At 39.7% G+C, this 17,378-nt stretch overlaps 1 protein-coding gene across 1 annotated transcript in view; it reads right to left on the bottom strand.

The window, feature by feature from the left end:
- LAMA2 (laminin subunit alpha 2) overlaps positions 1-17,378 on the bottom strand; it is a gene marked incomplete at its 5' end in the record, with an annotated part of 363,202 nt that overhangs the window by 87,394 nt on the left and 258,430 nt on the right. The window contains 6 exons of the mRNA XM_084261417.1: positions 997-1,095; positions 1,601-1,743; positions 10,151-10,344; positions 11,231-11,317; positions 14,594-14,718; positions 15,346-15,480. Coding sequence (XP_084117543.1) covers positions 997-1,095; positions 1,601-1,743; positions 10,151-10,344; positions 11,231-11,317; positions 14,594-14,718; positions 15,346-15,480 — 783 coding nt within the window. The remainder of the gene's footprint in view (positions 1-996; positions 1,096-1,600; positions 1,744-10,150; positions 10,345-11,230; positions 11,318-14,593; positions 14,719-15,345; positions 15,481-17,378) is intronic.

Genomic DNA, 17,378 nt, shown 5'->3' on the forward strand with positions numbered 1-17,378 from the left:
AATGAAATACAGAATACATATATTTAAATAAACTCACACACCTTGTGCATATATTTGAATTCTCCCTTTAAATATTGTCCCCATTTCAATTACTTCATTCATTGACTCTTAATGAGAGCTTGTGATTTGTTAAATCAGGACTTCCATTGCCTTGCTATAAAATTTCTTTAAAAGAAGTGAATCAGGCTAGACTACCACTTGCTCCACAGGTCCCAGAGAAGCACGTGAATGCCACAGATAACCCAAAATGGAAAAAGAAAATGCAAACCAGCAAAACTTTTCACATAATGTGCTTGAGGTGACTGGGCACCGAGTACCTCTGAGTGAAACCAGGCTGCTTGTATTGCGACAGGCAACCTAAAAAGAGAAGAATCAGGCTCAGAACTATCTTGAGACAGTCAGCCCATGGCAGAGGGGTTGGAACCAGATGATCTTTGAGGTCACTTCTAACCCAAAGCATTCTATGATTCTGTGAGCCTGTGACCCAGGAGATCTGAAAGGGAATATGATGAGATGCTGCTGCTGCTGCAGAACGCAGATAGCCTTACTGGAGACAGAACTAATGGTTAGAAGAAAAGGAATTAAATCGGACAATTCACTTTTCAGAAGCCTCAGTCAGTCAGAGAAAAACCCCAGACTGGTATTCCCATGGTTTTGTTGCCATTAGGTTTGTAACATAACGTGTTGCTCAAGTGACAGGAAATGCTAACTCACTTTCCTTTGGTGTCAGCTCTTCCAAATAAGCTCATTTTTGGGTGCTCTGTATGAGTGTTATAAAGTTTTCTTCCATTACTATAAAGTTTTGCAGAAAATATATCTCAATATATGGCCCACAAAAAGAGGTTGTCAGAGAAATGTTGCTGCCACTTCAAACACTGAGACCGAGAAGCATCTTATAATTCATCTATTCATTCATGTTTAATTCATATTCAGTAGATTTCTGTCATTATGCAGCCTTAACCAAACCCATAGACCCCAACGTGATCACAGACTTACTCTTGTCAGTAGTTCATCCATTTCTGTCACCAGGGTATCCAGATTTCCTTGTGCTAGCTGAAGGAGTCTCTCCGGTGCTCGCTGAGGTGAAAGCAAATGCTGTTGGGGAACAGAGGAGGGAGAGTGAAAATCTGTATTTAATGGACCTCAGTGCTTCCAAATATTGTGGAGAAGAAGCACCAACAACCATTTCCTTTCCATTACAGTATGCCATTCCCTATTGTCATTGACTCTTCTGTCCCACCCATCCAACGCACTTTTCTCGGGAATCAGGACAGCTTTACTCAGTTCAGTGGAGAACCTATAAATGCAGTAAGGAACATACAGTATGTAAAATACATAACTGCTTTATGGACCACCAGCAGGAACACCGTTCTGTTTGTGTGTGACATCACCTTTTCCTGTGCCTGCAGAGTAACTCCTCACATATACGTTCACTAATTACTGCTGCAAGATATATCTGTTAAGAGAAGTAGGAACTGTTTGTCAGCCCAAGCAAGTCTGAAGTAATTCAATCCTGACATTTTGCTTCTTCCCTGACCCTACTCACAGATGTATGTCTGAACACTCTTAATGCCAGCTGTGCTGAATTCTGTGAACATACCTTTAACTCCTGTGTCATGTTCTCAAAACCCTGCAGCATTCTATATGGGGCAGGCAGTGGGCCACTAAGGTTAACGCTCAGGAGCATCTGGTTTAGCCGATCCAGGTCACCGAGGAGGAGTCCTGTGCATTCATCATCACATGCTGGGGAGGGGGGAGGCAAGGACAACAACACTTATGTATAGAACATCTGTTTGAGTGAGAGATTTTATGGCACAAGTACAATTCCATAAGAATTAACACTAATTTCAGATAATTTAACCTTAAAGCATAGTACAAGAGAAAAAAAATGGGAACAACTAGGGAATAGGAACGACCTTATTGCTTAGGACTTGGTAATGGGACAGCTTAATATAAAATGTGAAGAGCAAAACTGGAAGGCTTACCTCACAAAAAGAGAAAGGAATTAACATCATCCATTATGGGCTAGCCAATATAAAACCCTAAATTAGACAGCAGTTTGAATGAAGTTGGGAAAAGCAGGTATGTAATTTGAAAATACAAGGATCACTTTAAGAAGTATAGTATGGCTGCAGATTTGAATGTAAGGAAAAAACCTGAAGAAATTTTGCAATTTCAATACTTTGCAGTCATATAACAGCATGGGCAAGCATGCTAAACTTGCAGTGCTGACAGCAGAAAGGGTCCAAGTAAGAATACCAACAATTTCCTTGTAAGAAACGCTTTTCCCTGCCTCCTTTCACTAGCCACCTGGTAAGATTTTCATGTATGCATCCTTTCTTGCAAAAACTTGGTAGCATGAAAAATACTGTGTGCTGCATATATGGAAAGGAATCTGCATCTCCCCTTCCCTTCCCCCCCACCAGGTTTTCTATTAACTATGAGAAAAAATTCTCATAACCTTAAATTCTTGTATCGTTTATACTTAAGACAGGAAAATCCTTCATCCTTTAGAACAGGAATGCCTGTCTGTTTCCCTGCATAAGGATGCTACACAGCACTGGCAAAGGAGATGGAACAAGCCGTGAAACAGTGAATTCACTGGTAATGGACGTTGTACCTGGAGTTTTACAAGTAACAGCAACACTCCTGGGCAGCTCAATGGCTAAAAACTCACTAAACAACATGTATGTTTCTGTAGAAAGAGAGAAGTAATTTTCAACAGAAAATTACACTTTTTTCCTGAAATATATTCCTCAAATAGATTTAACCTTGCCTGTTCTTTAAAGTTTTCAGTCATCTAAATGTTATTCTTATTCTGCAGGTTGGCCATTCAATACAGCAAGGAGTTGAGTCACATACAGAGAAAAGAAGAAGTTTAATACACTGTGAAACTCATGCAATGACAGAAAAGGAGATGAGGCAGATGCTGGATTACTGTAGTAGGTGCAGAAAGCTAGATTCTGTTATTTTAAACTTCCTTTTGCATTTTCAGTGCTTCCATTTGCAGGCTTCTCCCTCCTATTTCACAGTATTTTGTTACATAAACAGAACTGCACTGGAACTTCTCTGCTGTTGTTAACTGTGGGAATAATACATTCTGATCTCTGCTTCAGTGTGAAGAAAAAAAAAAGCAAAACCAAAAACCCCCAATGTTTGTTACTATCCCATTCTTGTCATCTCTGTGCTTGCTTTAGAAGTATAAGAGAATTAAAGGGAAGCAAGCTTTACAGCCAATGGAATGTTTTATTTAACAAACACTACTTCTGCAGCTGCTCAAGAAGCTAAGTAGACTTGATAATCGTTTTGCAGGATGCAAATAAGTGATCTTGGACATGAAGAGTTGATCTTTGGGTTGTTTTTTTCTGTTATTTTACTTATGAAACAAGCTAAATCTATTCACACTCAGAATTGTCAGAGTTAGTAATAAAATGATAAAAATTTCCTGCCTTAAAGACAAACTCAGTTTACACCAACTAGAAAGTAATGAACTGCTTACAAAGGGATGATGCATTCTCAATGAGTAAACAATTGATAAGTGAGCATTCAGTATAAATTAACACCTCTTGCATAATAATGAGGTTGAAAAGAGGAACTTCATCAAGTGAGGACCACAGTTGAGTAGATGAGACAGGACTAAGCTACTCCAATATGCAGTTTGAAATGTACTGTAGCTACAGGAAATATTTCAAGAGCATGATTATACTTTGCAAGACTAAATACTTCTGTGTCTATCTATAAAACTGTCAGGATAAATTTGTGTCTAATATTAACAAATGCAGCACTAAATTCAGATCATTACAGCAGTGCAAGCATGTAAGAGGCAAATCGTGCAGTCAATATTACAACAGCCCAGCAAGCAATTAATGCAAATTACTGCGTTTTCCCTTTTCACCACGTTCCCATGCACAGCAAGTCCTGCAGGGACTCTGACTTACCTCTTCTGAGAGGCATCTCCAAAGCATGCATGCCAAAGGAATTTTGGGGGAAAAAAAGTGATTGCTCAAGTAATAAAAGATACTGTAAGTTTAGGACCTCTAAGCACTGATTCCATTTTACAAAGAGAAGATAATGTACAATAAAGGAATTACATGCCTGAGCCACAGTGTGTTGCTCCACTTGAGTGATTATCTAACACAATTTTGCTTTAATACAGTAACTGCTGTTAAGATTCAGAAGACTGTTATGACTAGGCAATTTTTGGTCTAAGGGCAGTCATGCAATCTCTGCTGTGAGGTGGTACCCTGAAGTCAGGGACTCTTCAGTACTATTTTCCTGTTGCTTCCCAATGAAGTGTTGAACTATTGTCAGGCTCATTCATCTGCTGGTCCCACTTTTCCCATTTTGGCACTGGTCTCACACCATATAATAAACAAACGCTCCTCTGCCACCCCAAAACAGGATCCCAGTAGAAAGCTGAAAGCTTTATCTTCCTTGCATTGCTACTGGTCTGAGGGAGTTTGCAGGATCAACCTGTCTTCAGAATCTGGGAAAATTCAGATCCAGATGAGGGCCTAATGTACTGACTCCAGTTTATTTCTGACCTTTGCTGTTTAGGAAGCCTCATGTGCTGGTTCTGATACACACCAGCACTAGCTCAGTGTATATAGTGCTTGCTTTGGGTGAAACATTGGAATGTGGGTGGGTCTAAACTCAACAGGAGCTCATGCATCGAAAAAAGGGTGAACAAACAATAGCTTATGGGTTAGGAAAGGGTACCCTTTCCTTACTGAGCTCATGTAAACACAGAAGCTGTTGTCCAGCACAGAGATAAGTCTAATTTTTATGGCTGTGCCATAAGGGCTCACAATTTCTGGTCAACTCAGCCCGTAGCAGGAGCTAGTAGAAGGCTTCATAGATCTGGTGTTACACACAGCATCTCTCTTCTCAGCTCACTGTGTGGAGACTTGTGATAAGAAGCTCCCAACTGCTTCTGAATTAAGGACTGTGTAGGAGCTAGGAGGTGCTTCTTCTCACAGATTCTTCAAGATCTGCCTCTGAAAGAGACAGCATCTCTGCTCAGTTCTGAATTTGGAAGGGCTGCGATCGTGGAGCTAGACCCTATTTTAGACAGAAAGCCTTGGTTCTGCAAGGACTAGAAGCTAGCAGCATCCCTGTTCTCCTGGGTGCAGAACTAAGTGGCAGCTGGGAAAAACTCCCTCTCATTGCAAGCACCAATCTACTTAGAGTCAAATATTTAAGTGTACAAGTACTGGTATTAAAAGAATCTGATTATATAGGTAAGTTTGTTGAATGCATCATGGCTGAAGGTCCATTTTTTCCACAAGACTGAGTTAAAACATTTTTCCTAACACTGTTTGGTATCTCTCTGCCATGACTGCTTCCTGCTCCCTGCTAATCTCGTACAGCAGAGCCACACTGACTGCTTTACATTTGGGTTTTTGCTTGACTCTAAGGAACATTTGCTAGAGGAGCATACATCTGAGGAAAGGCTTTGCAGTTTGTGTTGCAACAAAGCTCAATAAATTGAAGCCAAATATTTTGAAGACCCCACTGCAGTTATGACTGGTGCCCTGAGAGCATTCAGAAAGCGAGTTCTGATTTGCCATATGTTTAAGGACAAAGCCCTGAAGTTATCACTGGGATAATTTCTTTCCCTAAAAACTGCACAGTAGCAAGTACAGTCACTGCTCCAACAACACTGCACTCTGAAGTTCTTCATTTTATGTACTAAAATCTCTGCAACTGAAGTGGAATGTCACAAGGTAAAACAAAAAATGGCCAAGATACCACTGATCTAAGAAAATTCACCATTGCTGCAGGCTTGATCCCAACCCCCTTTTGGCCCCTTTCTTTCCACTTTATCTTGCTCTTTGGGAGGGATGAAGAGGGACAAATACATGCTTTGTTTCATTTACAAACTTCTGGTATGTATGTGTAAATATGAGTCAAGCAATTGCCAACACTCTCTGTCTGCTCCAGCGTGCTGGGTACAGATGAACTGAGGAACGGCTGCTCCTGCCCATCTCACAGCTCAGCCATATTCTCAACTGGAATGCTGGGGTTTAACTAAGAAAACAGAAAATCCAGGTCTTTGATACTGCAGTGATTACAGGCCAGTCAGCAATTACCAGCTGACAACTTCCAGCACAATAAAGAGTGAGATGTATTTATTACAGTAAAATGGGTGATGTGTGAGGGAGCATCAATCATTTAGAGAACAATTCATCTGTAGCTGCAAATAAACATAAAAATCTGTAAGCATGAGGGAAGTTTTGTGAAAACTTCAGCTATATGTGACAGTATGCAAGGATGATGGCAGCATCACTAAAATTAGTTTGCAAACATCACTCATTTTCTTACTGGCTACTGACTGTTTCAAAAGAGAAGGGAAAGTGAGCCTAAGAAGTGGATGAGTTAAGATCAAAATTATATCAGCAAAGCATTATGAGTATCTGCACATGACAATCTAGATGGCCTCTTTGGCTAGGGAAATAATCTAGTTATTAACTGTACTAATGCAAAACTGTAGAACTTTTATGATGTGTAATAGACCATTCAGACTCTTGTATTCTGTATTAAAGAAAAATAATCTACTTTCTGGATATAATTTTGCACTCCCTAATGGCATCCTAGAGAAAACAACATTGTTCTGTTCTAAGAATATAATGGGAAGTGAATTCTGTTTGTGACATTCACCTGTAATTATCTTTCCATTGTTATTTAGCAGTAAACAAATTCTTCTGCTTTGTACAGTGGTTTTTAAAAATATATTCCCTTTCTGCTTTACCTGTGGCTTTCTAAAATATAGCTGTTATAACACAGCATGGAAAAGTGGCACGCACTAAGCAACTCAAGAAAATGACATGTTATGAAAAAACCAGTAAGAACCTGGTAAAACAGATTTGCAGTTATATCAGAAATAGATCACTTTAATGAACATGCAGGCTCCTCCACATTTTTTTCTGTCTTCCCACTGAGAATTTTCACTCTAGTATCTTTAGAATACTTCATGATAAAATGTAAATGTTGTATTTAAGCAATAATGCACCACAACAGAGTGGCTCAAACACCTTCCTAATTGGATTTAAATAGGCATTATTCAGCTTTCATGTCATATTGGGTGGTGACCTTTTGTATAATTCGCCCAAAATTCATTATTCAGATGGTTATTCTTTCCTAAATATTCAAAATCAATTCTCCCTTTCCCAAACATTAACCAAGGCATACTAACACTGGGCACCTTAACCACACTGTGTGGTATAGAACTTCCGACTCCATTTTTTTTCCCAGACAGGTGATTGTATTTGCCTGTGTTTTCTTTAAGCTGGACCACTGCTCCACCTAACCAGGGGCTCTTCTGACAGGACCAGTGCAACTGTGGTGTTTGAAACAGAACTCTGCAAACGAGCCAAAGTAGGGACATGCCCACAGCTCATGCGAGATATCGAACGCAAACAGGATGCTGCATATGGCATTCAGTTGCTGCACATTAAGAGTACTTAATCACTATTATTATTATTATTATTATAAAGGTTTTGTTACAACTGAAGTGAGAAGGCAATTTACTAAGCATTTTGGAAGTGGCTGACACAAAATAAAAATGGAAGCAGGACCAAATTCTCAGCTACATTAAACTCAGATTGGAGCTGATAAATGTGCTGGGACTAAGGCAGGAAGCTTCAGGGTTTCCCCAAAAGCTGCTTCTAATAGTTCTTTGACAGCACAATGACTATTAAAGCACATTAAGGGCTGCAGCAATGAATCCCTATCAGAAGAAAACAGCTGTACCCTGAAGCCTGTGACATACCAGGCAGTGTTAACCACAGGCATATTCCCACCAAGTCTGTGCTTGCCACGCTCCATTTCTTTGCCCCTGAATCCACCACAAGCTACAAAGGTAAATGCTTTATTGATCAGCCTGGTTTTCTACAACATCAGGGGTATTCCTCTGCATTAGCAAAGATGATTTGGAGTAATATGGGGGTTGAGGAATCCTTAAACAAAGGGAAAATCATATAGTGAGAACAAAGAGGCATGAAGTGTCTAATGAAATATTGAATTGCAGTTTTTGCAGTTTATGACATGGATGTTATTGATGTGGTGTCAACAGTAACAGACTAGCTCTTGGGATGGGAGATTCAAAGTATTTCAGATCTGTTCCTATAGGTCATCCCTACTTTTATGACTGAAGAAAAGAAATCTTTTCACTTCATTCCTCACATCCAGCAATGACATGAAATGCCCATACGCACACATAATATAGGAATAATAATATAACAATAATTAATAATACAGGAATAGAATTCTTTATGTCTGTATGCCTCGTAATCACCCTACTCATTCACAAAGACAATCTGCACCTAGGAATCAGAACTCATGCAAAAGCACTGAACTCAGCAGTCACGTTCAGAAGCTTCGTTCTGCTGTGTCCGGATCACTCTCTGAGAGCTGATCTCACAACCATTAAGCTGAGTGAAACAATGTTCTGCACTGTGTAGTCCCTGGCCCTGTGAGCCTCTTCAACCACTTAAGCCATACATCTCATTCTTGACTGATGGGATCCTTTCAGCCATTTAAAGTGCCTCTTTGTGTCTTTATTTTTCCAGTTTACTTTTAAAAGGTTTGCAGTTTGCTGAAGCTGTACTAACTGATGTTAATATCAGAAAGCTGTGCACCTCTGGGTATTGAGGGAAAGACTGAATGCATTCAGGGGGAAAAAAAAAAGAGCCTTTTTTGGTATCTATTTGCTTTGATGTAACACGTCCTTCACATTGGCACCCCCTCCCCCACAAAATGAGAAAGTTCCAATTAAAGTTCTATAACAGATAAAAATCAGGTAAAACATTACAACCAGTTAATTGTGCCTTTCCAATATAGTCCAAGATGCACAGATTAAGAAACATTATATACCGTAGACATACTGGATCCCTATCTGTATTCCACTTTAATATGAACAATGATGTGATGGCCTTGAGGGGGGGGAAAAATCACAATAAAATTAGTTCCTACTCATCCCAGGGAGATAGAGGAAAGTGGCTTTTTTGAGTCAGGGTTTACTGCGGGTTCTAGAAAGGCTTTTCTACCTGAATTTTTTTGATCAGACATAAGCATATAGGGGGCTGGAGGGCAAATCATATGAGGACTGTCTGAGGGAGCTGGGGATGTTTAGCCTGGAGAAGAGGAGGCTGAGGGGAGACCTTCTCACCACCTACAACTACCTGAAGGGAGGTTGTAGAGAGGTGGGCGATGGTCTCTTCAGCCAGGGGACAGGAGATGGGACAAGGGGCAATGGCATGAAGCTGCCCCAGGGCAGGGACAGATTGGATATTAGAAAAATATTTGTTACTGAAAGAGTTGTCAGGGCTGGAACAGGCTGCCCAGGGAGGGGGCTGAGTCACCTTCCCTGGGTGTGTTCAAAAAAAGGGTAGATGAGGTACTCAGGGATCTGGTTTAGCACAGGATGGGAATGGTTGGACTCGATGATCTTCAAAGGTCTCTTCCAACCTTGTGATTCTGTGATATAGACATTAGCATACAGTATCATGGGAAATGAGATTTTGTGGGCTCAAGGCACTGTCCCATTTCATGGGAAAAAAATTTGAAACAATAATAAAGGACAAGACATTTAGTAGATATCAAAACTGAAGGTAGGGCAATGATACTTTGGCGATTTAAGCTGGTTTTTATTTTAAACAAAGGAAATTCTTTGTTCCTAGTTACATTGCACTGTCATTCCTTATGTCTTTTAAATTCCAGTGGGTGTTTGTTGAACCAACAGGACCAAGAAAAGGTCTGTGAAAACTTTCTGTGTGACTGACAATGTAGAATACTGCAATTGCTGCTTAAATATTTAGGACAACACTAACGAATTCACTAAGAGCAAATATTGTCACAACGACAGTGACAACGTTTAGCAGAACTACAGACTTCAAAAAAATCACAGAAAAAATAAACTCCTTCAAAGCTTTGTTGTCAATTTTCAGTGAGCATCCTCAAAGATATTGAGACTTTTCCTAACATCTCCAAGCTTATGAAAAAAATGGACCAAAATGCCAAAGTCATAAGGAACGTGTCAACTATCTTCAAAGAAACCCACCCAACGGACTGATGCACAAGCAGGGTTGAATTCCTGAAATGTGACAAGTGCAAGAATAAAAATCTCCCCCACTGACATTAGTATACGTACAAATGCATTTCGTGCCATCACGTGCGTGCCGATGCTCACAGCCACCACACTGCCAGCCCGTGAATCCAGGTTTGCAAGTGCACTGGCCAGTGACAGGGTCACAGGGGACAGGCAGGGAGCCGTATCGATCACACTCACATTCCTGGCAGGAGACTCCTGGAGTTTGTGGGTTTCCAGTGTACCCAGAAGAACATCTAGACATTGCAAACACAAAACCAGGTTTGGCCAACTGAGATGAGTAGTGTACCACAATGAATACTCTGCAAGACTGTAAATAAAGTGTATATGAACACTCATTCAAACACATTAAAAAGTATTTGATACTTTGTGACTCAGCATACATTTGTAGAGGAAGAAATGTAAACTGTCCAACAAAATGACATGTAACCAGACCAGTTAACTGCAACAGTCTGATTGGAAGGAATAGGCAAAAGATTCAACACCCCCAACAGTTTTTAGTTAGACTTCCATTATACCACAACAAAAAAATTGCTACATAAGCAATGTTTTGTATATAGAGTTTTTTTTCCTACTTGTGTTTTGTGTTAGAAGTGAAATCTCATAGCAGACACGTGCTAATTTTGATCATTTAATCCCACAGCACTGCTATGGATGGGACAACAGCTGCTGTTTAGGTTATTAACTGCAGTTTAGTCATTAAAATGTTTATATGTAAGTGTCTTTCAGCCATTGCCCAAGAGGATACAGTAATCACTAGAGCAAAGGGTATGGTGACATCAAGACACTCAGTAAGGAATGGTATCTAATTTTAGATAAATTTTGCATTTTCCAGTTTAAATTCTGAGGCCTATGGGCAAAAAGCCCTGACCAGAAATCAGAAACTAAGACTAGGGTAGTATCTGTGATATAAATAACACTGACTATCAATTTACAGTGGGTGTACATAAAAAAAAAATACCATTTGAGCTTCAACAACATATAAAGAGAAAATAACTTCTCTATAGGCATGTGTTTGAACATTAGTAAATATATAGTACTGATTAAACTTATAGTATTGAAGGACATTGCTCTCCTTCATGTCTTCTCTGTCTGTCCCTCTTCTTTTTCTATCCATCCTACCTTTCACAGTACTGGCCTTCATACCCAGGTGGGCATGCAGTACAGCGGTAATCACCAGGTCCTTCCGCAACACAAGAAGGGCTGAAACTGAAACAAAAGCAAATAAAACACTTTGCCAAGGCTATTGCATCATTTCACTCTAGTCAGCTGTGCAGAAAGGCCCATGGTGAGCTACACTTATAATGTAAATGGAAGCATTTTCTTGCCTGTTTATAAAAAGCAGTGGGAGATCTCTCCTTTCCATTAAGAACTTTGTGAACCGATGTGGAAAAAACCCCAAACAAACAGAAAACTGGGCTGACAAACATTCAGCCTTTCCTGTCTGATTTAAATTTTGGTTGAATAAAAGGAGATACGTCAGGAAGACTTTACTCAAAGGTAAGGCATAAAGAGGGAGAAAGGAACCAAAGTCACCTGTGTGGAATCTTCAGGAAAAGGTTGCATCAGATGGTCATCTCAAGGACATACTGAAGGGAATGGCCCATAGAGAGAAAAAAACCCTTAAGACCTATCTTCAGCATGATCAGGCAGAGGTCCCATTTTAATTGTAAAATGGCATCATTTTACTGAGCCATGACATAGGTGAATAACTAGTGACTGCAATGTGGAACTAACTATGCAAAGTGTTATGTTGCTGGAGTATTAGTGTATTGCATGCCTGCATAGACAGGAAAAACAAACAAAAAGGGCAGGCAGGGCAAAAGTAGTAAAACTAAATATTAAAATGATGCAATACTGTAAAACTCTCAGCTCTTTTTGGAAGGAGAACCTGAAAAACACATAGGTGGCTAGTGGTGAGCCCGGAGCTGCTTCTTGTTACAGTACAGTCAGCATCCTACTCTAACTTGCTTATAATGCATTAAATCAATAGAGCTTGAATGAGTATATAAAATTACACCTTTGCAAAAAAACATAAACAAATTGATCTATTACTCACAAACTCATTATACAACACATTTTCAACTCTATAAAAATAGATCCACACACCCAGGAGCAACTCATGCTCTCTGTTCTTTGTTTTCCTTTTATTTCTTTTTTTTTTTGGTTGATCATTGTACGAAGCTGACTGCTGACTGCACAGGGGTGTACAAACAGTATTTAAAACCTTAGTGGAGTTTTTGAAAAATTCATAAATAATTGCACCATACTCATTCACAGATATCATGTCAGTCATGATATAATAATTCATGCAGATTATGAATACTTGACTACCATACAATAACTGTAGATAGATTTTTTTGCCTTAATAGTATCCTGGAAGCTTTCACTGAGCTGCACAACACACACAAATGTGTGGTACCTTCATTCTCTGCCTAATTCTGTCACTTTATAAATGGATCTGTCCCACCCAGGCCTATCTGTCTGAAAGTCAGGCACGCAGTCTCAGACACTTCAGTCATCCTTCAGCAGACATGTAAAATGGAGCTGCACAGACAGGCATTCACATATTATTTGAAACACCTCCCCCCTCCTTCTCTCCAGTGGTGGTTTCCTTCAGTTTTAACATGGGTGGGACGTATAGTTGTCTGTCACTGCATTTACCATCCAGGTACCAAAGCTGTTGATGGCTACAGCTAACAGAAGTGGAAATCCCATCCGTGATGTCTAGAGATGTCTGAGTTAACCTCCATAAAACCCAACAGAAGTACCTCTGTTTCTGGACACGCTGAGATCTGACTCCTCTCTCCACAGCACTAAGACATTGGGTGACTATCTGACTATTCAGTGTATTTACGAATTTCAGACAAGATATAATCACATCTCCCCTCTGAAGGCTTTTGAACAAAAAAAGCATCATGATGACTTTTATGTGAGTGTGACACAGAAGGTGAAGTAGCTGCATGAGGACATGTGCTTTGCTTCCTCAGGCAGCTCCACAACTTGAGTGCACGCCCAGGACACCCATACTACCTGCAGCCCACACATTTCTCAGCTGCAGAGCCTTTGAGTGACACCCACCTCCTGACTTTTATGTCAGTTTTTGGATAAGGCACCGAAGCTATTTCTGGGGCACAGTGTGGAGAATACATCTAAATTCTTGCAGAAGGGTGTCATAACAACCTAGGTAAAGCCTTGCTCATTTTCTGATCCGACACCTCCATTTCTGGGCAACAAAAGGTAGGTAAGCCCCAGGAAAAAAAAAAGTAATAAAAAATGATCAGTGATATTTTTCAGCACTTCCTGCTGCATGTTAGCCACAACAGAAAGGTTTTCCTAGCAAATGTGCTGATGTGCAAAGCTGAGAAGCTTGGTCAGTCTAGTTCTTTGTGACTCGAATGTCCTTTCTTGATATCTAGTAGGTAGAAGACATAACCAAGTTGTAACAGAAAACATTGATGAGAAAAGATACAACTCAGGAAAACTTGGAGTGAAGACAACATAACTTTCTGAGATAAGGGGTATTTCTTTAAGCCCCTTTTATAATTGTTCTGGTTGTTCCCAGTTTGGGATTTATGAGGTTTAGAAGTTGTCTTAAAAATACTTGCCATGGATGAAAGACCAAGATGTGTTTTGCTACTGGTGTTTAAGAAAAAGATTTCTTCCTTCAAAATTAACCTCAGACCACCTCAAAATGCTAAAATGAAGAAAGAAGAAGGAGGAGGAGGAAAACCTTCCACCTCTCAGACATACTGGCTGAAAAGCTCCTCGAAACAGCCTAAAGCTCAGACAAAGCACAGAGAAATGATTTTAAAGAACACTTCCAACCTTTTAAGAGAATGATTACGAAACACAAACCTTTTCAGAGCCGCCCTACTGTGTGACTCCAAATATCAGTAAGAGCTTTTTAGCAAAACAAGAAACAAATCTCAAGTGCTAAAGTATCATCTGCTGGGAACACATGTGGAGACACCCTGGCAAGGCTCATTAGCATAAAGCAGCCAATAAAATTTATGCTGCAATAACTATATTGCTTTTAAATTATTCTATCTTTCACAAATTGCCCAAAACTCATGTAACGTTAAATAAGGAATCAATAAATTCCACAGTGGAGCAAGAGAGGCACTGTAACACATTTATACTGATATAAAATATGAGCAGAAGACTTTTTACAGTTCCCTTGTGGCTATATTGTACTTGAGTCCTGCTCTAGCTTCATTTGTGAGAATACCTTTATAACACACATTCATTATCTGTTGAGTATTGCATTTTCTAGCACTTATTAATTTATTCATCACAAATTAGCAAGGGAGCAATTTCTGACTTTTAAAGGAAGATCAATTAGCAAAAGCAGAGAGCAAACTCTTTAGTATGGCTTACACGATGCAGTTCTCCTGTAGCCACCTGAAAAAGGACACACTGAGCCCAAAACAAAGCTCTTGTTTGCTGGAAAAGTAGTTCTGCATCATGAGTTTGCTTACTTACTTGTTACTAGGGATGGATAGGGGACAAGCACAAGGCTGACAGTCATCTGGAGAGCCTTGGACAGTGCCATAAAACCCCAGCCCACATCTCTCACAGTGGTGACCAGCAGTATTGTGCTGACAATTCTGCAGAGGAAAGAGACAGAATGAAAGGTGTATTTGATAATTACCAGAAAGCAGACAACATTTTGTTCCCAGCTTCATTTTAATTCATAATTTCTCCCTCCCTGATATGATTCACAGTGCAACCCCTTGCTTGAGGCATCTATCAAATGCCTGCTGAGTTATATATGGGTTTACAATGAGAAAGAATGGAGGCCCGTAGCTAGCCAGATGTATCCTCCAGACTTCCTTAATCCATTCATCCTTCCTTTCCTCTTTTGTTCCTGCCATTGAAGCAGGAGAAATAATCAATTAAAATTCAATCTTCCTGTATCAGGTCACATGTATTATTACCTATAAGGACAGTATTGGTTTCTTGTATGATGCATGGTATGCTGCCTCTTTAGCTTGCAGATTTCTACACAGACAGTAGTTCAGCAGCAATAAAGCTCTGCATAATTTGCACTCAGAGTGGAAAAGAGAATGGAAAACTTTAAAAGTAGGTGGTTTGCTTTTCCAACCTCCCTTCACCCTTGACACTTAAGCTATTTAAGCAAAATTGGATTAAAATACTGTCCTCTGTTTTTTGAGATCAGCTACACAATTTATACATTTTACAGTAAGATTAGTGTAATTTCAGAACTGTAATACCTGACAAATGGATGTTTCAGGGTCACACATAGTACTGTGTCCATGGCACTGACACGGAACGCAGGTGCCTAAAGACTGAGCAGGTGTCCTTCCTGCAGGTGAAGATGGAAGCCTGTAAAACCCTGGAGAGCATGACTGCGATAAAAAAAGATGCAGAAGAAAACAGATCATTACAGAGCAGAGCAGGTATGCAGAGCATTGTAAGCCTATCTTTCCCATCACCAGTTTTTACAAGTTGTGAAAAGAACCTGACAGACTTCCAGCTGTGTTACAAACAATATCCAGTGCTTTACAGATAACAAGAGCCAGCCCTAATTGGAAACATTGCTGAAAAATCCCCGGAGCACTCCACTGGCACCAGGCTTTTCATATTACAGCTTGAGAGACCTTTCATTCAGATGCAGCACACCTCACTGTTCTCCCTGTGCAGCAAACATCATTCTTTTCATTTCTTAAAAATAAGGTTTGTTTTCCAAATACATTTTTTTGCATGGACTGTGGAGAGCAAGCAGGATGATTCTCTTTCCTTCTCCCTTGGTGAGTTTTTCAGATTTGACAAGCTAATATTTGCTGACATCCTGCCTGATGGATAATGAGCAGAAGCCGAATGATAATAATCAAAAAAACTGGCTGCATGGCTGCATTATTTATAACTATATAATTTAAAGACTATAAAAGTAAAGAATTCAAAATATTAAAGCTTTTACATGTCTTGGGACTATTAGCCCCAAATCGAATTTGTCTCTTGCTAAGCCTCCCCTACCCTGGCTTGGCAATAAAATTCTGAGAGCAACCCAAAAATTGCTAGCAAAGCTGACACATGCAAAATCAAGTACTTGATCTTTATTTCAGGCTTATTATGCAAATATACAGCAGTGGCTACATAGCTCCCAGAAAGCACACAGCTATGGCAGCATAAAATTAGAAACAGGACCGTGTGTGTTGTTCAGAGCATGAGGGGGGAAGTGCACACAGAGAAGTCACTCGACCCAGGTAGACATCCCACCCGCTACAGTGCTGGGAGCCTGTGAAGGGCATTCCTACTGCTGACCACAACTTCTGCTTTCTGCAAACAATGTGATTAGAACATCTTTCACATGGCAATACAACGGATGCAAAATAAAACCAAAGAGTATCTGAAGGAAGTAACTTTCCATGATAAAGAGCAGGATTCTTCAATCAAGCACCAGCTGACGTGGGAGATGCTACTCATACCCCACCACTCTGGCAGTTTTATAACCCCTGCCAAAACCTCCAGGAGTCCAGCTTATGGAAAAAAGCACAAGCACAATTACTTCCTTTAGAATCACAAAGAAAGTAATCTAACTCACTTCTGCTCTTCCCCTTTTATTTTGACTTAGACTGCATTAAGATCCCTGAAGCATAGAAGCAGCCTATCTGCTTTTTCATGGTTTGTGAAGAATTCCAATTTAGATAAATAATCTCAAACAAAAGTAATTTTTTTGTTCCTTAGTACAATTTACTAATTTTTCCCCTCCCTGTCTATCCCCAGAAGAGTCCTTGTCCAAACACAGCTTCACAAATTCTGAGTAACGTTAGGATCAGGGAATAAATATAAGGTACCTTCTCAAACAAATCTCATCTCTGTTGGTTTGTTTTTTTAATATGCTGTTGACACTCTTCTCATATGTTTTGATTTAAGGATTTTTGAGATGAAATGGGACACAGGCAAAAGATGAAGCGAGATTACAGTTTTTATTGCTAGTTTGGAAGTTTTTCAGAAGTAGCCATTAGGGAAACTCTTACCACTGCTTTTGGAGCCTGCTACCACATTAATAAAAAAATAAATAATAAAAAAGGGATATAAATGTCACTTCTAGTAAAAACTGCTGTGCACATAGTCCTCACAATGCAATTACAGGATAAATCATGAAATAGGTACATATACCCTCTTAGCATTTGCTTAAAAAATGCCTGGGTATCAGATACTTTTTTCTCCTGCTGGAATGAAATAAGCCTTCACAGAACACATCATAACCATCACTGAGCACACTAAAAATAAACCCAGTTAT

The sequence above is a fragment of the Gallinula chloropus genome (assembly GCF_964237585.1).
Source record: "Gallinula chloropus genome assembly, chromosome: 3".
Classification (NCBI taxonomy): domain Eukaryota; kingdom Metazoa; phylum Chordata; class Aves; order Gruiformes; family Rallidae; genus Gallinula; species Gallinula chloropus.